General features: G+C 56.7%; 9 protein-coding genes across 9 annotated transcripts; 4 read left to right on the top strand and 5 right to left on the bottom strand.

Annotated features, from left to right (window-relative positions):
- Positions 1-579: 579 nt before the first annotated feature.
- Positions 580-1,402, bottom strand: BO70DRAFT_86438 (uncharacterized protein). Its single transcript, XM_025548792.1, has one exon. It carries the CDS (start codon positions 1,204-1,206, stop codon positions 634-636), a length of 573 nt encoding a protein of 190 aa, XP_025403587.1. The 5' UTR covers positions 1,207-1,402; the 3' UTR covers positions 580-633.
- Positions 1,403-1,784: 382 nt separating this feature from the next.
- Positions 1,785-4,232, bottom strand: BO70DRAFT_283056 (putative C6 transcription factor (Leu3); the record flags this gene model as incomplete). Its single annotated transcript, XM_025539069.1, has 6 exons — positions 1,785-2,092; positions 2,142-2,675; positions 2,721-2,989; positions 3,036-3,473; positions 3,523-3,971; positions 4,047-4,232. 6 exons carry the CDS (start codon positions 4,230-4,232, stop codon positions 1,785-1,787), a joined length of 2,184 nt encoding a protein of 727 aa, XP_025403586.1.
- Positions 4,233-5,563: 1,331 nt separating this feature from the next.
- Positions 5,564-8,343, top strand: BO70DRAFT_392790 (uncharacterized protein; the record flags this gene model as incomplete). Its single annotated transcript, XM_025546309.1, has 3 exons — positions 5,564-6,038; positions 6,091-7,782; positions 8,321-8,343. 3 exons carry the CDS (start codon positions 5,564-5,566, stop codon positions 8,341-8,343), a joined length of 2,190 nt encoding a protein of 729 aa, XP_025403585.1.
- An 84-nt stretch (positions 8,344-8,427) lies between these two features.
- BO70DRAFT_376891 (F-box domain protein) lies at positions 8,428-12,687 on the bottom strand (the record flags this gene model as incomplete). The annotated part of the gene is made up of 6 exons (XM_025545156.1): positions 12,141-12,687; positions 10,056-12,051; positions 9,049-9,877; positions 8,513-8,531; positions 8,471-8,475; positions 8,428-8,438 (listed from the first exon to the last, which is right to left on the bottom strand). The coding sequence occupies exons 1-6, from the start codon at positions 12,329-12,331 to the stop codon at positions 8,428-8,430; spliced, it is 3,051 nt and encodes a 1,016-aa protein (XP_025403584.1). The 5' UTR covers positions 12,332-12,687.
- A 735-nt stretch (positions 12,688-13,422) lies between these two features.
- On the bottom strand, positions 13,423-15,535 carry BO70DRAFT_358574 (protein translocase subunit TIM50). The gene is made up of 3 exons (XM_025542328.1): positions 15,142-15,535; positions 14,372-15,085; positions 13,423-14,325 (listed from the first exon to the last, which is right to left on the bottom strand). The coding sequence occupies exons 1-3, from the start codon at positions 15,391-15,393 to the stop codon at positions 13,732-13,734; spliced, it is 1,560 nt and encodes a 519-aa protein (XP_025403583.1). The 5' UTR covers positions 15,394-15,535; the 3' UTR covers positions 13,423-13,731.
- Positions 15,536-15,839: 304 nt separating this feature from the next.
- Positions 15,840-17,149, top strand: BO70DRAFT_358573 (uncharacterized protein). The gene has a single exon (XM_025542327.1). It carries the CDS (start codon positions 16,078-16,080, stop codon positions 17,044-17,046), a length of 969 nt encoding a protein of 322 aa, XP_025403582.1. The 5' UTR covers positions 15,840-16,077; the 3' UTR covers positions 17,047-17,149.
- A 4-nt stretch (positions 17,150-17,153) lies between these two features.
- Positions 17,154-18,739, bottom strand: BO70DRAFT_358572 (proteasome regulatory particle lid subunit RPN11). Its single transcript, XM_025542326.1, has 5 exons — positions 18,433-18,739; positions 18,099-18,352; positions 17,985-18,045; positions 17,511-17,910; positions 17,154-17,447 (listed from the first exon to the last, which is right to left on the bottom strand). Exons 1-5 carry the CDS (start codon positions 18,499-18,501, stop codon positions 17,299-17,301), a joined length of 933 nt encoding a protein of 310 aa, XP_025403581.1. The 5' UTR covers positions 18,502-18,739; the 3' UTR covers positions 17,154-17,298.
- Positions 18,740-18,863: 124 nt separating this feature from the next.
- rpdA (histone deacetylase RPD3) lies at positions 18,864-21,410 on the top strand. Its single transcript, XM_025542325.1, has 4 exons — positions 18,864-19,297; positions 19,350-19,650; positions 19,695-20,236; positions 20,281-21,410. The coding sequence occupies exons 1-4, from the start codon at positions 19,100-19,102 to the stop codon at positions 21,283-21,285; spliced, it is 2,046 nt and encodes a 681-aa protein (XP_025403580.1). The 5' UTR covers positions 18,864-19,099; the 3' UTR covers positions 21,286-21,410.
- Positions 21,411-21,768: 358 nt separating this feature from the next.
- On the top strand, positions 21,769-23,335 carry BO70DRAFT_358569 (60S ribosomal protein uL14). The gene is made up of 5 exons (XM_025542324.1): positions 21,769-21,885; positions 22,301-22,348; positions 22,592-22,838; positions 22,977-23,054; positions 23,181-23,335. The coding sequence occupies exons 1-5, from the start codon at positions 21,872-21,874 to the stop codon at positions 23,211-23,213; spliced, it is 420 nt and encodes a 139-aa protein (XP_025403579.1). The 5' UTR covers positions 21,769-21,871; the 3' UTR covers positions 23,214-23,335.
- Positions 23,336-23,401: the final 66 nt, after the last annotated feature.

Below are 23,401 nucleotides of genomic sequence, written 5' to 3'. Positions count from 1 at the left end.
ATGTGTGTGGCTAGATTGTGCTATATTGAATGGCGTGGATGTGATATGAGATTTGTTTTGGTTGATGGTTTTGATGATGACTACTTTTTTTTCCTGTTCTGTTCTGTTTATGATTCTGTTATTTGGATTATGATGCTGATGCCGATGCTGATGCTGATGATCACTGTGTTGTGTTGATTCTGATTGATTGATTGATTGATTGATTGATTATCGACGAGTAATGATTGACTGACAGATACCACGATGCGATGCAATGCGATGCAATACGATGCCAAACGATAGTTAGTTAGTTAGCATAAGACAGCAACTCCCAGTCTGCTCTGCTCTGCTCTGCTCTGCTCTGCTCTGCTCTGCTTTGCGCTGCTTTGATAAATGAGATATGATTTGAGTTTGAATACAAGACCTCCATTTATACGGATATGTATCCCAGCGCTGTTTAGCTATAGAACCGGCCTGCCTGCCTGCCTGCCTGAAAAGGCCCCTCTATCCCTGTTGCTCTCTTCCCTTCTCTCTCCTCTCATCAACACACCAAGATAAAAAAATTAATAAAATTAAAATTAAAAAAAAAAATCTTCACCAGTCATAAATAATCACAGTCAGTCACAGTCAGTAACAATAATCCATCCATCCATCCTATCCCATCCTCCCCCTAACAGCCATCCCCCCATACTCCGCCTCCCTGACCCGGCGTCTGCGTCTTTCCTCCGCGGCTTCTTTTTCGTTATTATTTCCCCGGCCACTTCCATTCCTATTCCTATTCCTGCTCCGGTCCCCGATATTCCCTATATCCGAGGAAGTAGATCCTGCTTCTTCTGCTGCTGCTGCTGCTGCTGCACGCATCCTCGCCCAACCCACCGGATCAAGAAACGGCTGTGGGGGAAGGGAGAGGTCGTATTCCGCTGCTGGTGTTGGTTTTGGTGTTTTGGGGGTTGGGTTCGGGTTCGGGTTCGGGTTCTTTGTTTTTGTGGGGTTGGATGTAGAAATTGCCGTAGAAGTGGAGGTAGATGTAGATGTAGATGTAGATGTAGATGTAGATGCAGTAGGTTTCGATGCAGGTTCAGGTCCAGACACAGGTCCAGGTCCAGCCCCAGCTTCAGCTTCAGCTCCAGCTCCAGCTCCACGCTTCAAGAACGAGGGTTTATCCAGAGGACGCTTTGTCGGGATGAGGAGGGCGGAGCGGGGACGGTGGGTTTGGTAGGATTTCATGGTTCTTCTTATATTGTAGTATCCTGCCTGGCCTTATGGTGTCTTGTCTTGTCTTGCTTGCCCTTTTCTTGTCTTGTCGTGTCGTGTCTTGTATCTGAGTTGTTTGTGTTGGGTTTGGTTGTGTTGTTTGTGATGTTTGTGATGTGGTGTTGTGATGTTCTTGATCCACGTACAAATCGTCACCAAGTATAGACAAAGATCCATCTATCGGTACGGAGTAGACAGGGAAGAAAGAGTCAGTTACAGTTACAGTTACTCCGTACGGCTGACTGTCATGTAGATGGGTCACGTGATTACATGATCATATAATCACATCTATGTACATACAATCTGACGCTCATCATGCTGGAGGTAGGATACACGGTATTACAAGACAGAGTCCAAGCAAGACAAGCAAGACAAGCAAAGCAAGCAAGAAAGCCAGATAATCGATCCCAACTCCGGTCCGAACGGGTCCGGACGCATCCCGCTGGTATAGTACATCAATCAATCAAATCAGTCATGAAGAACGAAGGAGGGAAAGAAGAGAGAAGGAAGAGACACGCCGCGTAGTCTAGCAATGCTCCGAGAAAGGCAAGCTAGGCAACGCCCTGCGACTCCACCCCCGACATCGTCGAGTACGAATACGGCAGGTCGACCAGCCCGTCCAGCAGCCAGTTCAGCGGGTCGAAGACCTCGTAGTTGGGCTCCATGAACCCGCTGGGCAGCCCGCCGACCGCGCTGGACGGCACGCCCATGCTGGCCTGCGGGAGCATCGGCGCGGGCGCGAGGCTGGGGTCCGCGCCCGAGATGCCCGGCGTGGCGGTGGACGTGCGCGTGGGGCCTAGGGATGACGAGTTGGAGGAGTCGGCGTTGGAGTCGGGGTTGGTTGGGTTTTTGAGGTACGCTGTATTGTTGTTAGTTTCCAGTGAATGAAGTCTATGTAGGGTACGTACCTTCGAGATTGCGCCCCTTGGTGCGCGCGTCTTCGCGCCACCGCCACACCGAGTCGAAGAGCAGAGACATGCTCATGCGGCATCGCACCTTCAGCATCAGCGAGTCGTCCACCTCGCCGCCGTCCGCCGTCAGCTTCGGAGTCGGCACGTTGTTCAGCCGCCACATCTGCGCCAGGACTTCTGCTAGTCGCTCCGGGAGGTCGTTGCTGGACACGGACACGCCGCGGATGGCCCAGATCGTCCGGTTGAAGAGGTTCTTGGCGTAGTCCATGTCGATGTGGGCGGCGAAGAAGCTCTTGCAGAGCTTGAGCAGCGTGCACCCTCCCGCGACCATCATCTGGTACATGTAGTACGGGGTGTAGGACAGCACCGGGCCGACTTCCGTTTCGAGGTTCATTGCGGCTTCGAGGAAGGTCGTCGTGGCCACGTACAGAGAGAGAAGGCGCTCGCGGTAATCCTTCACGGTGGTGTCGTCGAAGAAGGCGGACAGGTGGAGGTGGAGATTAGACGCGCGCAGATACAGATTAGTGATGCCTGCGGATGTTAGATGGGTCTAAGAGGTAATCGGATAACACATACAGTCATTCTGCGCCTTCAGCTGGTTCTCAAGTTCGTCGAAATCCCGGGAAAGGAAACCGATCAGCGTCGATCGCTCTTGATCGCTGCAGAGCCCGACAGGGTCGCGTCGATTGGTGTACAAGGACTTGGTGACCTTGTCGCAGAACTTCTCGATCTCCAGTCGGGGTCTCATGTCATCCGGCAACTTGAAGTTGGGGTCCATGGACTCGTTCGAGGACAGTGTCCAGTCGTACAGCGTGGATGGCGGCTGGCCGTATCCGGTGGCAACTCTGCAAGCTATCAGCACTAGTCCCAACCACCATAACGTTAACATACCGCTGTGCCACAATGTTGCAGACCGCCCATGTTCGGACCTTGTCCCGGAGCTCCTCCTCGATGAGTTCCACCCGGAACTTGCTGAAATCCTGGGTATGCGACGGACGGTGCAGACCGAGCTGCATGGCTACTTGGATCATCATACCGCACAGCATAAAGGTCGGGTCGTTGGACGTGCTGCTCGCAGGAAAAGGCCATGTGCACAGCAAGCAGAGCGCCTTCACGACGTGGTAGCTTTGTGGGATATCCGCCAGCGTACTCCATACCAGTCGCGAAACCGGGCCTGCGAGGGAATTGAGAAGGTGGGTGTCGGCTTGGAAGCGTCGAGCGCCAACACTGATGATGGTCCAGAACAACAGCGGCGACGCATTGTAATACTCATCGGGCGATTGGTCTCGATCAAGGAATGGAAGAAACGGGTGGTAGAAGGTGAAAAACCTAGCACGGTTAGAGGCGAAGAGCCAAAACAAGCCAACAACAAGCTTACATGTTAAAAAGCTCGGTCACCCTTTCGGGGACGATGGCCACATCCTCGATGCGTTTGAAGTGATGCGTGCCGTTCCTCATGTAGCTGGTCCCATCAAAGCCCGACCGCAGGTCCAGCAAGGATGCCACGGCCTCGTGGGACCCCATGTACTGATCGGTAGACATCGCCGACGGCGTGTGGTAGACTCCAGACCCGACCTGGCTGGGGGTTTCTTGCTTGGGAGTCGGGACCGGGGGGATGGCCGCGGGTTGCGGGGGAGGCAGGCTCCCGACAGGGCTGGCCTGCACGGTTGCAATCTGCCTCCTCAGTTCCACGATCTCCCGCTCCATTTCGGCATTGCGACTGCGCTTTCCGACACGTTTGAAGTGGGACTCGATCTTACAATCAAGCCTGAGGCGACGACATCGAGAGCAGTCCACCCACGGGTCTTGGACGACGTCGCACCGGAGCTGCCAGGGAATCGGTCAGCCAAGTAAGTCCTGGAAGAGGTGACATATCACATCGGGAAGAGAGCGCAGGCCCACCTTTTGCTGGCGACACTCGTTGCACGCCCGCTTCACGGGCTGTCTCTTCTTCTCCTCCGCCCCCTCGACCTCATCGATGCTGCCGGGGGAGCTGTCCAAGCCCGCCATGGCGGGGTTGCGTTTCCTGGCAGATCCCACGCCATCGGAGCCGATAGGCGGGGAGAGAGATGGCTGGCCGGCACCCATTACGGGGCTGGGGGCAGCAGAAGCATTCTCTCCTGCGTGTGGCTCCAGAATGTCACCCTGCACACCCCTGCCTCCGATTCCGCTGGGCGATCGCTCGGAGGACTCCAGAGTGGTAACGAGCAGGCCGATATAGGCTGGGGCAGATGGGGGATCAAAAGGTTAAAAAAAGAAAAAAGAAAATAGTTGGTCTGACACGGATGGCCGGGGGCACGAGCCAACAACCCACGTGAGAGAAGTCTGGGGGGGGGAGGGGGTGGAAACAACAAACGGGCAGGTCAAGGCAGGGTCAAGAGGTTCGAAGGGGATCCAGTAGGATTTTCGCGGACTTGCCAGGAGTGTGTCATCGACAATGGCGATGGTCCTGATGGAATGAATGCGGCGGGGACGGCGAGGAGACGCCGTCCGATCTCGCTCTCACGTGCCCTGCGCTCGCCCGACAGCGCACGTGATGATAGCGGCGGCGGTGGTTCGGGTGGACCGTTAGTCAGCACGGGCCCTCCGGGGTCAGATGATCGGCCTTATCTGCGGTAAATCAATCTTAGGTAACGGCTTTACAGTACGCAGTACGAAGTACGAGTATGTATCGATGTATGTAATCCATACAGAGTAACTAGTAGTAATTGTTGACTATATAACCCATGACATGGATGCTCCCAGATATTTACTACATTTACTATCGTTAATATCATTGTTATTATCGTCCTCCGACCGAGTTTTTTTTTGTGCGAATGCCCATCCTGCTCGGTTATTCAAGGCCTCAGCCGGGCGACCGACGGAGAACTAAGTAGTACTATCTACCAGATATGCAGTCCAGGCAGAAATCCTCTTCCGGACAAAGCTTGACTGATGGCTTGGCAGGACCTCGTCGTGGTGGCCTGAGGCTGCAAGACAGCCACCATGCGCCAATCAGATCTCGCGATGCCCCGCACGCCTCTTTCTCCGGCCGAGCGAATCAGGGCGCGCGATGTCTGGCGATTGCGAGGCTGAGCATGATGATTACTACTCCTTCTTTCTTTCTTACTATTGTGAATGGTGAGGTGATTATCATTCTGTGGACTTGCACTGCCGAATACGATGGATGGGCTTCCCCACATGCTAGTCCTGCCTGCCACTCCATCTATTCCCTGATTCCCCGCATAACTACTCACTACAGCCTCATGAACAGGACAGGAACCATCATCGCCCTGTAAGATCCGCCCAGTGGCGTCACTCCCTGAGACACGCAGTCAGATTGATGTCAGCGACACCGGTCTGGTGTATATAAAGCCCGTCAACTGCTCGACCATCGTGATAAGCATGCTCCCCATCTCTTCCTACTAGCATCTGCCACCATGGCTTCCTCGGACGAGACCCAGGACGCGACAGATCAACCGCCATCGTATAGTCTGGTCGAGCCGGAGCCGGAGCAGCCAGCACTGCTGCTCCCTCCGCTGGACCTCTCTCGAGATGCCGGACCCTCTTCCTACGCAACAGTCACACCAGATCAATGTGCCGCGCATCTCAAGTTCCTGGCAGCGCTCGCAGACCTGCGTGACGGGGTTGCGAGTACCCAGGGTCTGTTTGGCATCGACGACCCGCGCCCAGAAATCTTTCTAGACAACACTAACGAGGCCTGGGCCCGCATCAAAGAAAAGCGATGGGCTGTCTACACTACCCGCGCGGCTGCTCGCTATGCCACCTGGTGGGATATGTGCGTCCCGGCCTCTCGCTCGCGTCCCACGCTCAGGGACCTCGTCGACGAGGGGTACAGCAACATCACCACCTCAACCCCGCTCGCCTGGTCCCAGGACCTCCTTCCCCCCCTAGGTGAGCTGATACCCAAGCCTAACTCCCATCCAACGCTCACAACATCTCGCAGACGTCCTGATGATATGGCACGCCCACATGCTGAACCCCCGTGCCTTCCTCGAGGACTGCATCCGACACGGCAAGATGAGCGCGTGGACCACGGGCTTTCCATGGGAAGCCATCAACGCCAGCATCGATGACCGGACCCTGGAATACGACGTCACGCAAACCGCCAAGGACACCTTCCTCGCAAAGACCCGTCTCCAATGGGACAACCTCCTCGACACAAATGACAAGATGCTATGCTGTCCCAGCTGCGACGAGCGGATCTTCGTGCCCTGGACCAGCGGCAGCATGGGAGTTCTCCTCGAGAATCTCTTCCGAGGCTGGAGCGGCATCGCAGACAAGGACTTCATAGCCGTATGCCCACGATGCCGGCTCACTCTCAACCACGAAAGCCTCAAGATCGCCAAGCTCCGGCAGGACATCACGGCCCTCCTGACCACCGACCTCCCCATGCCAGGCACATACTACAACCTGCACGGGGTGCCCGAACCAGCCTTCGACCCGCAACGCCGCAAGCAACAATTCTTCTTCCCGAACCGCTTCCTCGGCGTCGCCGGCCGCGACATCCTCGACCGCACCAGCCCGCGCAACAACCAAACCCCACTGACCATGAAAACCGTCAACGAGTACATCGCCACGAAGCTCAAACAGCGGGACATCATGTGGCGCGCCAACCCCAACAGCTTCCAAACCAACCTCTACCCGGACGAAAAAGTGTCCTACCGCCGCATGATGTCGCACTACTGGGACAACTTCTCGCCGTTCGCGCTGGACCTCGTCGGCGCCGTCATCCGACAGGGGACGTTCGTCGAGAAGATGGACAAAATCGACTGGCTGCACTCGCCGACCATCCTACCCACCATGAACCGGCTCATCAAGAAATACCAACTCTTCTTCCAAATCATGACCGACCACCCGTCCCACATGGCGGTGCCGACCCTCGACGTCGACCTGGCCTGGCACACCCACCAACTCACCCCCGGCCGATACCTCACCTTCTCCCTGCACCGCACCTCCACGTCCCCATCCAACCAAACCCCCATCTTCATCGACCACGACGACAAAGTCGACGAGACCAAACTCTCCGACTGCTTCGAATGGACATCCAAAGCCTACCGCAAACTCACCGACGGCGAAATCTACAGCGAATGCACCTGCTGGTACTGCGAAGCGATCCGCGAACCCGACTTCTCGCGCTCCCTCCCCTCCCTATTCCCTTCCTCCTTCTCTTTCCTCCCCTCCACCACCCTGAAAGCCCGCTCCGCCGCAACCAACCTGCACACAAGGGCGGATATCTCCTCCGACCCGGACAAAAACCCGCACATCTCCGCCCACAACGCCGTTCGCCCCGACCTGCCCTCCCTCGGCTCCACGGCTTCGAAACTTTCCCCCTCATCCCTCGACCCCCGCGCCATCAAATACCTCAAACTCCGCCACGACTACGAGAAAGCCCAGCGGCGCGCGCAGAAGCAGAAACGCCGCTCCAAGAGTGGCATCCCGCCCCACGCAGATACCAAATCCCAATCCCAATCCAAGGATCCGAATCAGAAAGAGAATCAGAGAGGCGCCGCATCAGATTCCGCCGTCTTATACGCCACCCCCTTCCTGTGGGGCTACCCCGTCATCGTACCCTACTATGCCCCGTTTGCGTGTGACCCCGGGGTTCATTCGGATGCGTATGTCGCGAATCCAAGCTGTATGAGTTTCGCGGAGGGAGCGCATGGGAATTGTGCGGCAGGGACGTGTGGTGGGGGGGTTGCGGCGGGGAGTTGTGGAGGGTCCGGGGGTGGGTGTTCCGGGGCTGTGCTGGTGGTGCTGGTGGTGGTGGAGGGGGATGTGGAGGGGGAGGCGGGGGATGTGGAGGGGAGGAGGGGGGGGTGTGGTGGTGGTGGAGGAGGAGGCTGTGGTGGTGGTGGGGGTGGGGGGGTTGAGGGAGTTGGTCTGTATGTAGGTGGTTGATGGTGGTGGTGGTGGTGATGGTGGTGATGGTGGTGATGGTGGTGATGGTGGTGATGGCGGGGGTTAGGGAGCATTGTGTTGTGTGGTGTGGTGTGGTGTTGCTCGCTTTCCCTGCTGTGTCTGTCCGTCTGTCTATCTGTCTGGATGTAGGTACCTGCATCTACATCTATGACTGACCGAGTCTGCGCTTGTGCGATTTCGTTATTAATTACCCATGTCTGCTGAGCCTATGTCTGCTGAGCCTATGATTTACGTTTACCATGACTCTACGTTAGCCATCAGCCCCGCCCATCTCTAACAACATTATAACTCATTGAGTTAAGTTATCTGCCATTGCCACTCCATATAAAGTATACATCCCTGTACATATCCTGATAGTTACCTATACTAGTACTATAAAGTACCAATATATATACTACCTATACCTATACTAAACCTATATAGTATAGTACCTATACTATACCTACATAGTATACCCATATAGTACTATACCTATACTAGTATACACCCACCAAAGCCAAAGAATCAATCCAATACCCATATCCAAGATCCCAATATCCAAAAACATACATACATAAATAGATAAATTCATAATCCATTCATTCCGTGATCTCCTACCTAACCTAACCCAACTTAACCCAACCTAGATAATCATTTCTACAAACCAATCCCTCCCTATATCCATCCCTATATGTCCACTTTTGGGGGGGGGTATATGTACGACAAGAACAGAAGAGAAGAGAACTAAAACTAGATACTACCAAACCAGAACCAAGCCAAACCAAACCAAGCCAGCCCCTTTCCCAACGTATCCATCCATTCATCGCAGTTCGACCGAGTCCATCCCGTCTAGGGACTATCCTCTGGATCAACATCAACTCTCTTCGTCCGTCCAATCATATAACATAACCATAACGTACGATAGCACAGCCCCCTTCCATACTATACCACACATACACACGACACCACCCAAACCAAACCCCTCACATAACAACACACTTACTCCGCCTCTTACTCCTCTCATAAATGGTCCTCTCATTCCACTCCTCGATGCGCCTGCGCCACAGATCATGCGCCGCGGCCTGGGAGCTACTCGAGAGAGTGGGGTCCGTACTGGCTCGACGATTCAGGGGCGCGATGCCGCCAGGCGGGAGTCGGACGTCTTGCGATTGCGATTGCGTGCGGCGGTCGATGGGGCGGTGGTAGGGGTAGGGGTAGGGGTTGGGGTTCAAGGAACGGGGGGTAGTGGTTCCTCCTTCTCCTGCTCCTATTCCTGGTCGTATTCCTACTCCTGCTCCCACTCCGCCGCTTCCTGGTCCGGCTTCTGCTCCAGCTGCTAATTCTACTCCGCCGACGCCACCGGGTATGGCTTCGGGGTGCGGGAAGGACGGGGAGAGGAGGTTGGGCGAGCTGAGGGAGTAGGGGTAGTTGAGATTGTAGTTGAGGTTGTAGTTGTAGTTGTAGTTGTAGTTGTAGTTGTCGAGGATGAACGGTGTTTGCGGGGTGGGGTGTGCGGGGGAGTCCTGCCAGTCGGTTTGGTCTGGGGTGGACTCTTCGGGGAGGACGTCGTAGGGTGTTGGTGTTGGGGTGGGGCGGTGGCATGAGGATTGCTGGGCTTGGGATTGGACTTGGACTTGGTGCATGGTTACGGTGGAGGGCATGGCGAGGGTGTGGGTTGGCAGGGCGGAGCCGTTGGGGAAGGCTTGCGGCTCGATGTGGGCGTGGGAGTCGGCGAGAGCGTGCGGGGGGGGAGGTATATCTGCAGTCCGTTGGGGCCGTGCAGGTTGGGCGAGGAGCCGGTGACGGAGCTGCGTCGTCTTCGCGGGAACATGCTGTGTCGGCGGGACTCAGGGCCGTCGACGGCTCGCGTGTTCCGCCACATGCGGGATGCGAGTAAAGAGCCGGTGATGGTGTTTAGTCTCTGCAGTGAGGTTCGGGGGGGCGGCTCCTCCACCATGTTTTCCAGGCGGCTGGTCTGAGGTCGACGGATCTCGGGGGGGCGTCGCCAACCCGACGGATAGGGTCCGTGTGTGAGGGAAGGAGGCTTCGTCTCAGGTAATCGGGGAGAGGGGCTTCGGGCACGCTGGAGTAGGGGGGTGGGGGAGGGACCCAGTTCTCAGCGTCGCTTTCGTGGGGGACCTGGAAGACCTGCGTGGCCGGTCTCTGGCCTTGCGAGTTGTCTGAATGATACCGTCCACGGCCCCGGGCCGCGGCGGTGGCTGCACGACGCAGTGTGTCCCGCGATCGCGGCTGCGTGTTATCGTATGGTGAATCCGGAATCGCCTGGACATCACCGTTCGACGAGCCAGAGAAGAACGAGCTGTTCCGGCGGACGTTGGGTGGAGGCGCGTGGATGACCGAGTTGGCCGATGGATATGATTCCCGAGCCAAAGCCCTTGCCCGCGGTGAGGCGGCGTTACGATGCAGCCGCGTCCTTCTGCGTTCCAATTCGACCTCAGTGTCCAGGCTGGAGTTGGGCTCGTTGAGCATTTTCGGCTCCGCGTCCCCAACCTCGATGTTGAGTTCCGTCAAACCCCCGTTCGTTGCAGAGCGCTCGAAATCCAGGAGGAGGACCCGTCCGCCGTCGACGGGCACGTCTTCTTCGCCAATGGTTGGCGGACTGATGCCACCAGGGGCAACGGCCACCAGTCTGCGGTGGTCAGCCGTGTAGCTGGGATGGCGCACCCAGCGCGCCGCTGTCATCCCGGGCATGTCGCTCATTTTGTGGCCGTTGATCAAGACCTTTGGCTTTGGGATGGACTGCTGTAGTCGAAATAAAGTATCTCGAGCCGTATCCTCCATCGAATGGCTCTGTCCCATCTCTATCGTATCATATACCCGTGTGGCGGTCCCTATGGGGGCGATATCGAGACGATCGGGGACGCCATACACCCAGAGACCGGAATTTCCGAAGCCCAGCGCGGCCAGCTCGCCCATGTCGTCAACGGTAGGTAGCATCGTGGGCGCAGACTCCCGCAGCCCGTCGTCAGCCATCGGGCTCACAAAGAACGTCGTGCCTGAGTTTGTGTTATTCACGCCGAACGCCCGGAAGCTGCTTATCTGTTCGTCAAACCCCAGGATCCAGCTGCCTTCCCCTTCGGCATGTAGTGGAAGCAGGCACGCGTGGCTGAAACCCGTGGTCACGTCTGGAAACAGGATTTGCGTCGTCCACATGCGGATCTGGGCGTCTCTCGGGGAGTACTCGGCCTCTGATTCGGTGTAGAATGGGACCGTGATGTTCACCAGTCCGCCGTTGCAGCGGTCAGCGGAGGTACCGAGCAGCATGTCCCCGTCGGAGGAGAATGACACCGACTCGACCCCGGAACACCGCACCGCTCTTCGCTCGGTGGCCAAAGCCCCTTCACCGACCGCGTGCACTTCGATCCGATCATCGTACGCAATGGCAAGCACACCGCCGGTCGGGGAAAGCGCGAGGGTCCGAGGGACGTCGTTCAACGTGAGATCCTGGACGTGCATTGCTTCCTCGCAGGTCAGACGGTAGATATTGACCTGATGGCTGGAGGAAACGACAGCCAGAAGGGACCCATCGTCGACAATGGTAGCGTTCAACGGGCGTCTCCATGTTTTCAGCTCATGTTTCACCACCGCGGGATCCGACGTGACGTCGAGCACGACGATCCGGGAGGAGCTGATGCACAGGATGAGCTGGCCGTTGGGGGAGAAGGCAAAGCGGAACGCTTCGCCCTGGGGGAAGGCGGTGGATGAGCTCATGGACGTCGAGGTCAGCTTGACCAGAGTCCTGCGCGGCCTGAGGAGCACATCGAACGTGTTCCGTCTGATCTGCGCGCCGAAGAGCTGCTTCAGCTGCGCGAGATCCCCGGGGTGGGTCGGCTCGCCGACGCCGGTCGCCTTCTGCGTCAAGGCAAAGGACGGACATCGGGCCAGATGATGTGCATACAGGTAGGGGGAGTCGGAGATGCGCCTCCACTTCCGATTCAGCAGCGCGAGCGACGCAAAGGTGTTGGCATCCGCGAGATGGAGGATTCTGGGTCCTCCGTTAACATGTCGCCCATCAGGCCACCGGTCCATCACATGGTCATGCTTGACGGGTCTCAAGGAAGCAGGAGCACTTACCGCTCGATGACAGCACGAGGCAATCGGGAGAAGGGGGCGCGGTTCTGGTCGGCAGTGGTGAGCAGCGGACATTTCTTCAGGGCGTCGGGGTCGTGCTGCAGTTTGACGGTGACGGTGGTGGGACGCAGCTCGGGATGGGGATGGGGGCCGCCAAGGCACTCCGGGGTGGGCAGCCGGACATCCTCCTCCATGGTTTGATGGGTGTGTAAACAGCGGGCGAGGGTCTACATTTGCTGAGACAAATGCAGACGGCGCAGAATCAATTGAGCAGAACGGGCATCTTTTTGGCAGACATAGGGGCGAGAGCCGAGGGGAGGATGCGAGCAGGTGGGCAGGCAGGCGGAGGAAGCGCCAACGAGCGAGGCCGGTGGCTGTGTTGCCTTCGTCGGGACGCCAATAAAGCCCCGGAGATCGCCTGGATGCACCACGGGCACGTCTGAAACGGGACAGTTTCAGATGACCAGGGAAGTTGGTGAGATGAAGTGGGATGCAGTCAGTGCATGGTCTGTTTAGGGAGTTAGGGAGGGAAGAAGTAAATATGGGGTTGGGGATGGGAAGTTGGATAGAGAAGAGGAGAAGAGATGAGACAGACAGACAGACAGACAACAGACAGACAACAGACCAGACCAAGACCAGACCAAGACAAGACCAAGACAAGGCACAAGACAACAGTTCTTTACACTTTACTGGTGGTAATTTACAACAGTCTCCGGCCCAACCGGGTGACGCCCAAAGCGGTCAAGCGCCGGGGGATAAAAATACGACCCGGACGAATCGGAGCTATCTGGTTGGTCGCCCTGGCTGACTCATCTCCCCCCCCCCCCACGTTTGGCCGACCGATAAGAAGTCGCGATCGAGATTCGATCCACCGTTTCTTTGTCTGCATCGAAACACAACCTTCCATGGATGATGGCAGCCACGCAACGGTGCTTTGGTCCCTGTTCGATGGCCGGCTGGGCTGTCTGCTGTGCTGCCATATTTAGCATTTCCTTGTCTGGTCTTCTCTGGGATAAATGGAGAGGTGAGTGGTGTTGGTATATGGGTGTAGGTAGATATGGGGTGGTGGATGGCTGGATGGCTGGATGAGATGTGTAACTTTATGGCGTTCAGGATATATCTGGTTGGGTTACTTGTACTGTTGTTTGATTTGCGGGGTATGTAGACAAAGTAGGTTGCTATGGTTGCATTGTTCGTATGATGAATTAGTTCAAGTTGAATGGGTGTTTCAGTGGTGATTGTGGTTGAGGTTGGGGTAAAGTAGTAGTACCATCCCAGGTGGAGATATATATATACCACCGCTACTAGTTACATCGGCATGCCAGTTTGAGTCACCACCCCTCAACATGCATTAGTATTGGGTTAACTTTGTTCAATTTATACACGCAAACCAAATCCACAACCAGATGCTATTTTACAACGGACCCCCATCATGTGCAGGAGCCCCAGAATCCCTCTAATGTTAATCCCATCCCGAGATCACAAAGCGCGCCTCGAGTATACATACATTACGAATAACCAACGGAGTAGAGAAAAAGTCGTGTCCGGCGCCCAGGACCGAGAGAGCGCACCGTCAAGAAGGAAGGAAAAGAGTTTACTGCTTCTTGTCGCCACCCGCACCGAACATGCCGGTGAAGGAGCCCTTCATCATGGCCATCTGCTCCTGACGCGCCTTCTCCTCCTCGGCCGCCATCTCCGACAACCACTTCTCGCCGTTCTCCCGGATCTCCTTCTCGATCAGCTCGTAGTTCTTCTGCCCGCGCTCGCGGATCTGGTCCCACAGCATCTTGCCCTGCGCCAGGCCCTCCGAGGGGGACTGCTCGCCGTCCAGCGTGCGCGAGGATTTCAGCCCCAGCGCGGACGCGAAACTACCCATTCCACTGCGGGGACGCTTCTTCTGCTCCTCGGCCAGCTCCTTCTCGAAGCGCTCGCGCATGGCCTTCTCGCGCTTGGCGAACTCCACGGGGATGGGCGAGCCCTCGAACGACTTCAGCACCGGACGCACGTCCTCCACGCCCATACCGGCCAGGTACTCCAGGAAGGGGATCAGCGCCACCAGGGTCTTGTCCTTCGGGTTGCCGTTCCACTTGTCGAGGACGATGGCGTTCTCGGGCTGCAGGCGGGCGTGCTCCTCCTTGGTGTCGATCAGGATCACCTTGGAGAGGTCACGGTTCAGGTAGGACAGATCCTAATCGGTTAGCGACGACGTGTGCAACGTGATCGGGGATACACACCTTGATGTACTCGCCGTCCTTGTATCTGGTGGCTTCGCGGAACAGAGGCCAGCGGATGATGCGGTAAGGGTCGAGCTTGCGGAGGACCTGGTCGGCCATCATGCTGGGCACGGTGGTGAAGAGGACGAGCTCGTAGTACTGGTTCAGGTAGCGGAGGAAGTAGTCGACACCGGGCCGCTTGGCCACGCGCCATCCGTGCTCACGGCTCCACTCGCTGTGCACCAGCAGGTCCTCCAGACTCAGCACGAGCGTGTAAGGCTGGCGCATGTTGGGGTCCTCGTCAGGGAGCAGCTTGGGGAACGCCGGGTCCTTGTAGTAGCTCGTGAGGTCGCCGAGGCGAGCCTTGGCCCGGCTGTACCAGAGTCCCAGACCCCAGCCCGAGGGGATCGTGGGGTGCATTCTCTCCTCCTCCTCCGAATCCCAGCTCCGTCCCAGGTATGCCACACCACCGGCGCCTGCCAGCAGGAACGCGACATACATCAGGTTGGCCATGCGGGCCCGCTTGCGGTCGAGAGAAGACTCGTAGTTGGGGGGGACGTCGCCGCGGCCGCCCTCATCGTATTCTTCACGCGCGTCCTCCGTCAGGTTCAAAGGTCCGCGGTTCTTCGAGCGGCCCTCCAGTTCGGCGGCCAGGGTGGAAGGGATACCCTGGGTGAGATCGGGGAGCGGTTTTTGCGGAGCATCGTGCTGGGGCACTGTGGAACCGGACTCGGACTGAGAGGGAAGGGTCAGATCATGATTCAAATGTATCCCAGTCTGCTTCAACTCACAGCTTCGGCGGCTTTTTGGGAGGTGTTGGCGGCATCGAACTCGGCCTGGTCGGCGGAGTAGTCTTGCTGCTGGGATGGAGCCTTGGGCGGTTGGTCGGGCTTGGAGGCCTTGACGGAGTCGGGGAGCTTGTAGGGGGCCTTGGGCTTGCCGACCTTTGCGTACCAGCGGGACTGGGAGGAGAGGGATGAGACGCGGACGGTCGAGGCGAGGACGTTCGGCCTCGTCAGAGGCAGGACGGCACGGCTTAGCATGATGAAGGGAGAAAGGGCATCTATGGACAGGCACGAGAGGAGAAAGTACTCATGCCCGGGAGGGAGCAGCAGGCGACAGGGAGGTAGCCGTTGACAGTCAAGTCAGTCAGTCAGTCAGTCAGTCAGTCAGTCGGTTGTCGTCAGAGTCGGAGCCAATTAGTCGGTGCTGCCAACCGGGAAAAGTTCACGCTTGCGGTGCGGCGGGCGGCAGCCACCGGAAGTGCAGCGGCCACGACGGAGTATAAAACCGGATCTTTCCCCTTCTTTTCTCTTCTTCTTCTTCACATTAGAAAGTTGTACCCGGTGCACAAATTTGACCCTTCAGGCTTTTTCTCCATGCATGCCGGGTTGTATTAGCTGGGGAGACCGATGAAGATCCTCTTCACATCCCACATCCAAGAGCCGCAGCAAAGGTCCCCCCTGCAGTTGCAGCTCCATTAGTGGGAGACAGACAGTCCGATTGCCTCTTCTCCGGACGTAATTCGGCGAGCCACTCCCTCGAGTTGTATGTATCCAGCTTAATGCAATAATGGCATGAACCAGACCCAAACGATCGTTTATTTCCTGATTCTGAAAGTCCGGGTTTAATCCTTTCGTATCGCGCGTATCATTATTTCCTTCTTAGACGGTTGCATTTTTCCACACCACCACCACCAGATCAATCAACCACCCACGCCACCCACCATGTCCTCATCCCTCTCCGCCGCGCTGGAGAAAATCCACCTCCACGACCCCGCCAACCAAATAAAGAGCGATCAGAAAAAGCCACGCGCGCGGCAACGACAACGCCGACGACAAGAACCCCTGACGCCGTTCCGGTTCTTCGACCTGCCGGGGGAAATCCGGCTCCGAATCTACGGCTACGTGCTGTTCACGCCGCGGCGGCGACAAACCACGCGGTTCACCGGCAGCGTGGGCGCCTCCAGCAAGCGGAACCCATTCATATCACCGACGTCGCACCGGCTCGCGCTCTTCCTGACCTCGAAGCGCATGCACGAAGAAGCCTCGGACCACTTCTTCTCGATGCAGACGTTCCGCCTCTTCCCGCTGCAGGACTACTCGCGCATGCCGACGATCCGGGCCATCGCGCCGACATACCGGCGGTCGATCGCGGCCATCGAGCTGATCCTGGGGTCGAGCTGGACGGCGCCGCCGGCGTCGTGGACGGTGGACCGCAGTCTCGGGCTGGAGGACATGGTGCGGGTGCGCACGTTCAAGCTGTTTATCGAGGTGGATCCGTCGCATCCGGTCTTCGAGGGGTTCCGGGTGTCCGAGGGGTTTTATACGGATTTTGCCGGGGAGCTGTTGCAGAAGGTGCTGGCGGCGGTGCCGGCGTTGGAGTTCGTCGAGTTTGATGGGTGGCCATCTGTGCGGAAGAGCGGGGCGTTGATGAAGAGGTTGTTGCAGGAGGTGAGGGCCGCGGGGAAGAAGATTGCGTGGGGGCCCGAACGGGGCTGGACGGATTATGATGGCGAGGAGGATTGTGATGATCCGCATGGCTTGAGGGAGCAGGAGGAGCGCATGAAGCAGCATCAGCTGGAGCGGGAGCGGAGAGAGCAGCGGGAACGCGAGTGGGCGCGTGTGCAGGCTGCTTCCCTGCCTCTGCCTCTGCCTCTGCCGCAGGCGCAGGCGCTGCCCTGGCTGGATTTATGATGATTGGCATGATGATGTGAACATGATTTGCGGGCTTTGAAAGGGGGAGTAGACTTTGGACATATATTATCATATAGATGCATATAGATTGTTTGCTTAGAATGTGGCTACGCTTCTACTGACGCGATGTCTGATGTTAACGCCGTACGTGATCGAGTGGTTAAATCGTACTGAGAATATACATGTAACGTCATTCATTGAGGCGTCGGTCAGACTCGCTCAACGGTTGCATTATGGAACAGTATGTCACGTCTATAGTTCCTCGTCCACCTCCATGCCACTGCCGTTCTGGCCGCCCTTGCCGTTTGATAGCCGGGCCACCGAGGCCTCCTTGTCGATCATCTGCCGCGAGACCGCGACGATGTTGTCCTCGATCAGCTGCTGGCTCACGTCCTCGATGTCTGCAGAGCGTTAGTATTGTAAGATCAGTGGCAGAAGCGGCAGGGACAGTAGTGGCAACGTACGCTTCTTCGGGTCGACCTTTCCGACGTATCTCGTCTTCAGCTGATCCTTGGTGAGCTCGGTCTCCTCCTTGACGCGCTTCTCGTAGCCCTCGGCCAGGCTGACGAGCTGCTGCATGCGCTCGACGTTGTGCTCGCCCTCCTCGTGGAAGTCCTTCATTTGCAGCGCCTCCGTCCAGACGTGCTTGTGCAGGTTCATCAGCATGTTCTCCTCGAGGCCGGTCTTGCGGTAGGCGATGCCGATGCTGTAGTAGTGGCGGTTCAGACCGTGGATGAGGGCCTGGATGGACGGCTTGTTGAGGTGGCCCAGGTTGGATGTGGTTTGGCGGGGCTCCTGGCCCATGACGACGGTCTGCGGTTGGATGAGACGGAAGGCGTCGATGACGACCTTGCCCTTGACGGACTGGATGGGGTCGACGACGACGGCCACGGCGCGGGGGTCAGCTGCTCGAAGGACTGCTGGGTGTTGATATCGACGGACGAGAGCCAGCAGCCGAATCCGGGATGTGAGTGGTACCAGCCAACAACGGTCTCCGGGCTGTGAACGCTTAGCTTGAATGGGGGAGGAAGGGGGGAGGGGGGTAAGCCTACCGTCCGGTTTGCCGGAGCATGTCCATCATCTTGGTCTGGAAGACCGGGTCCACGGCCTCGACACTGACACCGGTACCGCTCTGGGGCATCGCAAAGACATCCACCACCCGGACTGTGTACTCGTCGACGAACTCTCCCAGCATCAGACCCATGACTTCCATGGGCACACCGGCGCGACCATGTCGTAGCATCTTCAGCAGGGCGAGCGAGGAGATGTGGACGGTTTCGGAGTTATCGATGAGGTTGGGGGAGTCCTAGACAGCTACTCAGTATGGATGCAGGTAAGGTCGACGTGATAGGCTATAGGTTATAGATCACGTAGGTCGGCACTCACAGTACCAGGAGCTCCGCCCCCCATGCCCATGCCTTGGGCGGCCTGGAGCATTCGGTTGAGACGGTCCATGGCTGAATGGCGAGTGAATTCGAGAGATGGAGAGGGGAGTGAGACAAGGTCACTTCCTACGCGGAAGCTCCACGGAGGATGAGTAGGAGGGACGGAGAAATGGGGGGCTGGGAAGGGTTGGTGTTAATGGCGATTATGTTCGTGTTGATGTTGGTGTTGGCGTTTCAAAGTGAGGAGAGGCGAGGATGGAGGGAGAAGAGATGAGGAGGAACACAGATGGAGCAGCGCAATTGGAGGCGTGGTGAGGGAGTGACCGACGAGCTTCCAAGAAGCCTGACGAAGGCGGTGACCAGCTCGGGGTTCCCGCCTTTCCGCCTTCCGCCTTTCGTCTCCCCTTCGCTTCCTCCATCCATTGATCGATTGTTCGCCCCGGTTCTCGCGAATGCAGCCTGTTCCCCCATTGTCAGGAATCTCCAGCTGAACTTTTTCGGAGGGCTTTGCTCCGACTCCCTTTCCCACATCGTCTCATCTATCCGGGCGTCCCAATCCCCTCCTTCGTCTCACTGCAACATCATCGCAAGACCGAGAAATCACCGCGCTTGAGAGAGCCCTACCCTCCAACTGCTCAGGGTGATTTGCCCCGCACAATCGATTCAAGATGACTTCTCTCGCGGCGGCTCCTATTGACCCGATCACCAATGGATCTGGTGATCGCGGCAAAAAGGTCGCTTACTTCTACGACTCGGATGTCGGAAATTATGCCTACGTCTCGGGACACCCGATGAAGCCCCATCGCATAAGGATGGCTCACAGCTTGGTCATGAACTATGGCCTCTACAAGAAGATGGAGATTTACGTGAGTGAGGCGATTCTGGCTCATTGAGGAAGCGCTCTAACACATTCGACAGCGTGCGAAGCCCGCCTCGAAGTACGAAATGACACAATTCCACACCGACGAGTACATCGACTTTCTCTCCAAGGTCACCCCGGATAACATGGAATCCTACTCGAAGGAGCAGAGCAAGTACAACGTCGGTGACGACTGCCCGGTTTTTGACGGGCTGTTCGAGTTCTGCGGGATCAGTGCAGGAGGCAGCATGGAGGGCGCCGCGCGGCTGAACCGTAACAAGTGCGACATTGCCGTGAACTGGGCGGGTGGTCTTCACCACGCTAAGAAGAGCGAGGCCAGTGGATTCTGCTATGTGAATGGTAAGTCCGTCGGAGAATTTGAGGGACCCCGCTGACCCATGCAGACATCGTCCTGGGTATTCTGGAACTGCTGCGTTTCAAGCAGCGCGTGCTCTACGTTGACATCGACGTCCACCACGGAGATGGTGTCGAGGAGGCGTTCTACACGACGGACCGTGTGATGACTGTGTCCTTTCACAAGTACGGCGAGTATTTCCCGGGAACCGGCGAACTGCGCGATATTGGCGTGGGCCAGGGCAAGCACTACGCCGTCAACTTCCCGCTCCGCGACGGCATTGATGACATCTCATACAAGAGTATCTTCGAACCGGTTATCAAGAGCGTTATGGAGTGGTACCGACCGGAAGCCGTCGTGCTCCAGTGCGGTGGCGACAGTCTTTCCGGCGACCGGCTGGGATGCTTCAACCTGAGTATGCGCGGCCACGCCAACTGTGTGAACTTTGTCAAGAGCTTCAACCTTCCCACTATGATTCTCGGCGGTGGTGGCTACACGATGCGCAACGTGGCACGAACCTGGGCGTTTGAAACCGGTATCCTGGTCGGAGACACCCTCGTGGCGGAGCTCCCGTACAACGATTACTATGAGGTAAGTCTTCCTTGCAGCTCTTACGACTCTGCTGACCGGTTTAGTACTTCGCACCCGACTACGAGCTGGATGTGCGTCCGTCTAACATGGACAACGCCAACACCAAAGAATATCTGGACAAGATCCGCACGCAGGTCGTGGAGAACCTCAAGCGGACTGCTTTCGCGCCTTCTGTGCAGATGACTGACGTGCCACGCGAGCCTCTGGTGGAGGGCATGGATGACGAGGCCGATGCGATCCTCGACGACCTGGATGAGGACGAGAACAAGGACAAGCGCTACACCAAGCGCCGCTTCGACCAGTACATCGAGAAGCCCGGTGAGCTCAGCGACAGTGAGGACGAGGACGAGGCGGCAGCCAACGGCGTTCGCCGCCAGCCGGGCGAGATCCGCCGACGGAACCAAGTCAACTACCGGAACCTCGACGTGAATGACTCTGGACTCGACAGCGGCATGGCTACACCGGCGGATGCGTCCTCGATCCCTGACGACGATATGGACACTGGAGATGCGAAGATGACCGAGGCTCCCGAGCCAGAGACCGAGGCGCCAGGCACACCTTCTATTGCGGAGCCGCCGTCCCGCGCGGAGGAGGCCTCCACGACAGAGCAGACCGACATGGCGCTGGACGGACAAGACCAGGCAGCTCCATCGGCACCGATCTCGCGGCAACCGTCCCCGAAGCCCCAAGATGAAGACACCATGATGGAGGACGTGGGTGATGAGGTGCCCGAAGCGGCGACTGCCGAACCCGCCGCAGAGGAGCAGGAAGAAGAGAAGAAGCCCAGCGTCAGCCCAGCACCTGAGAAGACGCCGGAACCCACATCGGCACCCCGCGAACCATCACCGGCGAAGGAGCCTGTGGAAGAGCCCTCGATTGCGGAGCAGGAGCCCTCGAAACCGGCGGAGGCGGCGGAGACGAGCGAGGCGAAGAGCAAGACGCCAGAGGTCTCCAAGGACGAGGCGGCGAGCGAACAGGAGCGCAGCACGGAGACCAAGGAGGTGACGACGGAGGCGGCAGCGGAGGAGCCCACGAAGAGCGAGGAGTAGACTCGTTTTAGGGAATGGCGCAACGGGGTGGATGGTGTTTGGGAGAGCTTTCGATTCGCATGAACATTACATTACGAGAGCAGGGCGATTGATTTTTTTTTATTTACTGTAACAATGAACATGAGATAACTATAGCTGGCGGTCATCGGTAAGCAGTAAGCAGTAAGCAGTGGACAGCGTAGTCGCGTAGTTAAGCACAGAGTATCTAGATCCAGAGTGCAGAGCAAGTAAAGCAGTGAAGCGATCCAAACAGGAATAGCGGAAACAGCACCCTCCCTTAGTCAGAACCAGACCTCATAACTAACTAACTACTTAACTAACTAGTTAAAGTAGTTAACTAGCCAGTCAGTTCACTTAGTCAGGTAATCAAACAGTCATGTGACCGTCTAACCGCATACAGCCTAGGTCTAGGGCAACGGGCCAGCCAATGGGGGCCTCACCGCCAAGATTTTACCCACGACGCACACTAAGCGAGAAGCAAATCGAAACCCGGGCCCAACTCTTCGACCTCCCCCCTTCGATCTCTTGTCGCCCGTCGCCCCCTTCGCCCAACTTTATCCGACAAGTTTAGAGACATACAGCCAAGATGTCTGGAAGAGGGTGAGTTTTTTCCGATTGCGAGAAGCACGAGATGCGAGAAGCGAGAAGCGAGATTCGAGATTCGAGATTTGAGAGTCGAGAGAAGAGGGAAGGTCCGGGGAGGGGGGGGAAGAAAGATAACGAGGCAGAATACGCGGGGATATGGGATCTGGGATCTGGGAATGTTGAAAGTTGGTCTCCGTTTGAGATCAAATGAGATGAGATGAGATATACTGGGGCAAAAAAAAAAACACCCCCCATTATGGATGTGGGAGGAAGAGGTGGATGCGCAATGAAATTCCCGGATCGGAACTTCTCAACTCGAATCTTGAATCTCGAATCTCAAATCTCAAATCTGGAGGATGTCTGCGACTGCGCATGATAACGGCACAACTCGATGATGGGGGAACGCAAAAAGCTAATGATTTCTGTGCAGTCGTGGATGCTCCGGCAACAAGCTGAAGATGACGCTCGGTCTGCCTTGGTATGTTCATGTTCTCCGTCTCCGAATCCAATAGCCCGCCTGTCTACCTATACCTATGCCTATCTGCATCGAATGTCGGATCGATATCACACCTACACAATACAACATGCACACACACACACACACACACATCAGAACAATCCATCCATCCAACACAACCCAATCCACACCATCGCATCCACCGAACACACACACCCACACATACACAGACAAATACAGACAGAAAGACTAACATCCTCCCAGCGGCGCCGTGCTCAACTGCTGCGACAACTCCGGTGCCCGGAACCTCTACATCATCTCGGTCAAGGGTATCGGTGCTCGCCTGAACCGTCTCCCCGCCGCCGGTGTCGGTGACATGGTCATGGCCACCGTCAAGAAGGGAAAGCCCGAGCTCCGGAAGAAGGTCATGCCCGCTGTCGTCGTCCGTCAGAGCAAGCCCTGGAGACGCCCCGACGGTATCTACCTGTACTTTGAGGACAACGCTGGTGTTGTACGTGCAAACCCCCTAATGTCTGGCGCTGGCAGTCCGATAGTCGGATAAGACAAGACAATCGGACTGCCTGCGACAGACGTCTTACTATTTGTCTGGATGGATGATGATGATGATGCTAACATGATTGATTAATAGATCGTCAACGCCAAGGGTGAGATGAAGGGTTCCGCCATCACTGGTCCCGTTGGAAAGGAGGCTGCTGAGCTCTGGCCTGTGAGTTGCCCCAACCCTTATCCCCATCCCCCGTCTATTCATATATTCTATATATGAATGATCATATCATCTCATATATTGTATGTATCGATTGAGACTAATCCTTTTTTTTTTTCTTCTATCCAGCGTATCGCTTCCAACTCCGGTGTCGTCATGTAAATTGGCCCTTACCAGGCGGAGTGACATGCGATTTTGAACGATACCAGTCGGGAATCATGGGGTGTGCATCAAGTATGACCAACAAAAATGAAAACGATTCATTAAAAAAAAAATATTTAAACTGCTTCTTGAGTAGATTAGTAACATAGTCTGTCTGTATCTAGTCCATCTCCCCTAGGGTTTATATC

Source organism: Aspergillus heteromorphus (assembly GCF_003184545.1).
Source record: "Aspergillus heteromorphus CBS 117.55 chromosome Unknown BO70scaffold_2, whole genome shotgun sequence".
In the NCBI taxonomy this organism is placed as follows: Eukaryota; Fungi; Ascomycota; class Eurotiomycetes; order Eurotiales; family Aspergillaceae; genus Aspergillus; species Aspergillus heteromorphus.
Note: the sequence above shows the minus strand (reverse complement) of the source record. Positions and strands in the feature narration are given on the sequence as shown.

Excerpts from the sequence above, each read along its gene's own strand:
- BO70DRAFT_86438 (XM_025548792.1), bottom strand. The coding sequence starts at position 1,206 with ATGAAATCCTACCAAACCCACCGTCCCCGCTCCGCCCTCCTCATCCCG.
- BO70DRAFT_358574 (XM_025542328.1), bottom strand. The coding sequence starts at position 15,393 with ATGCTAAGCCGTGCCGTCCTGCCTCTGACGAGGCCGAACGTCCTCGCC. Across the intron at positions 15,086-15,141 it reads CCCAAAAAGCCGCCGAAGCT|TCCGAGTCCGGTTCCACAGT; the intron begins GTGAGTTGAAGC and ends CTTCCCTCTCAG. Across the intron at positions 14,326-14,371 it reads AGGACGGCGAGTACATCAAG|GATCTGTCCTACCTGAACCG; the intron begins GTGTGTATCCCC and ends CTAACCGATTAG.
- BO70DRAFT_358573 (XM_025542327.1), top strand. The coding sequence starts at position 16,078 with ATGTCCTCATCCCTCTCCGCCGCGCTGGAGAAAATCCACCTCCACGAC.
- BO70DRAFT_358572 (XM_025542326.1), bottom strand. The coding sequence starts at position 18,501 with ATGGACCGTCTCAACCGAATGCTCCAGGCCGCCCAAGGCATGGGCATG. Across the intron at positions 18,353-18,432 it reads GGGGCGGAGCTCCTGGTACT|GACTCCCCCAACCTCATCGA; the intron begins GTGAGTGCCGAC and ends GTAGCTGTCTAG. Across the intron at positions 18,046-18,098 it reads ATGCTCCGGCAAACCGGACG|CCCGGAGACCGTTGTTGGCT; the intron begins GTAGGCTTACCC and ends AAGCGTTCACAG.
- rpdA (XM_025542325.1), top strand. The coding sequence starts at position 19,100 with ATGACTTCTCTCGCGGCGGCTCCTATTGACCCGATCACCAATGGATCT. Across the intron at positions 19,298-19,349 it reads ACAAGAAGATGGAGATTTAC|CGTGCGAAGCCCGCCTCGAA; the intron begins GTGAGTGAGGCG and ends CACATTCGACAG. Across the intron at positions 19,651-19,694 it reads TGGATTCTGCTATGTGAATG|ACATCGTCCTGGGTATTCTG; the intron begins GTAAGTCCGTCG and ends TGACCCATGCAG.
- BO70DRAFT_358569 (XM_025542324.1), top strand. Across the intron at positions 22,349-22,591 it reads ATGACGCTCGGTCTGCCTTG|CGGCGCCGTGCTCAACTGCT; the intron begins GTATGTTCATGT and ends ACATCCTCCCAG. Across the intron at positions 23,055-23,180 it reads AGGCTGCTGAGCTCTGGCCT|CGTATCGCTTCCAACTCCGG; the intron begins GTGAGTTGCCCC and ends TCTTCTATCCAG.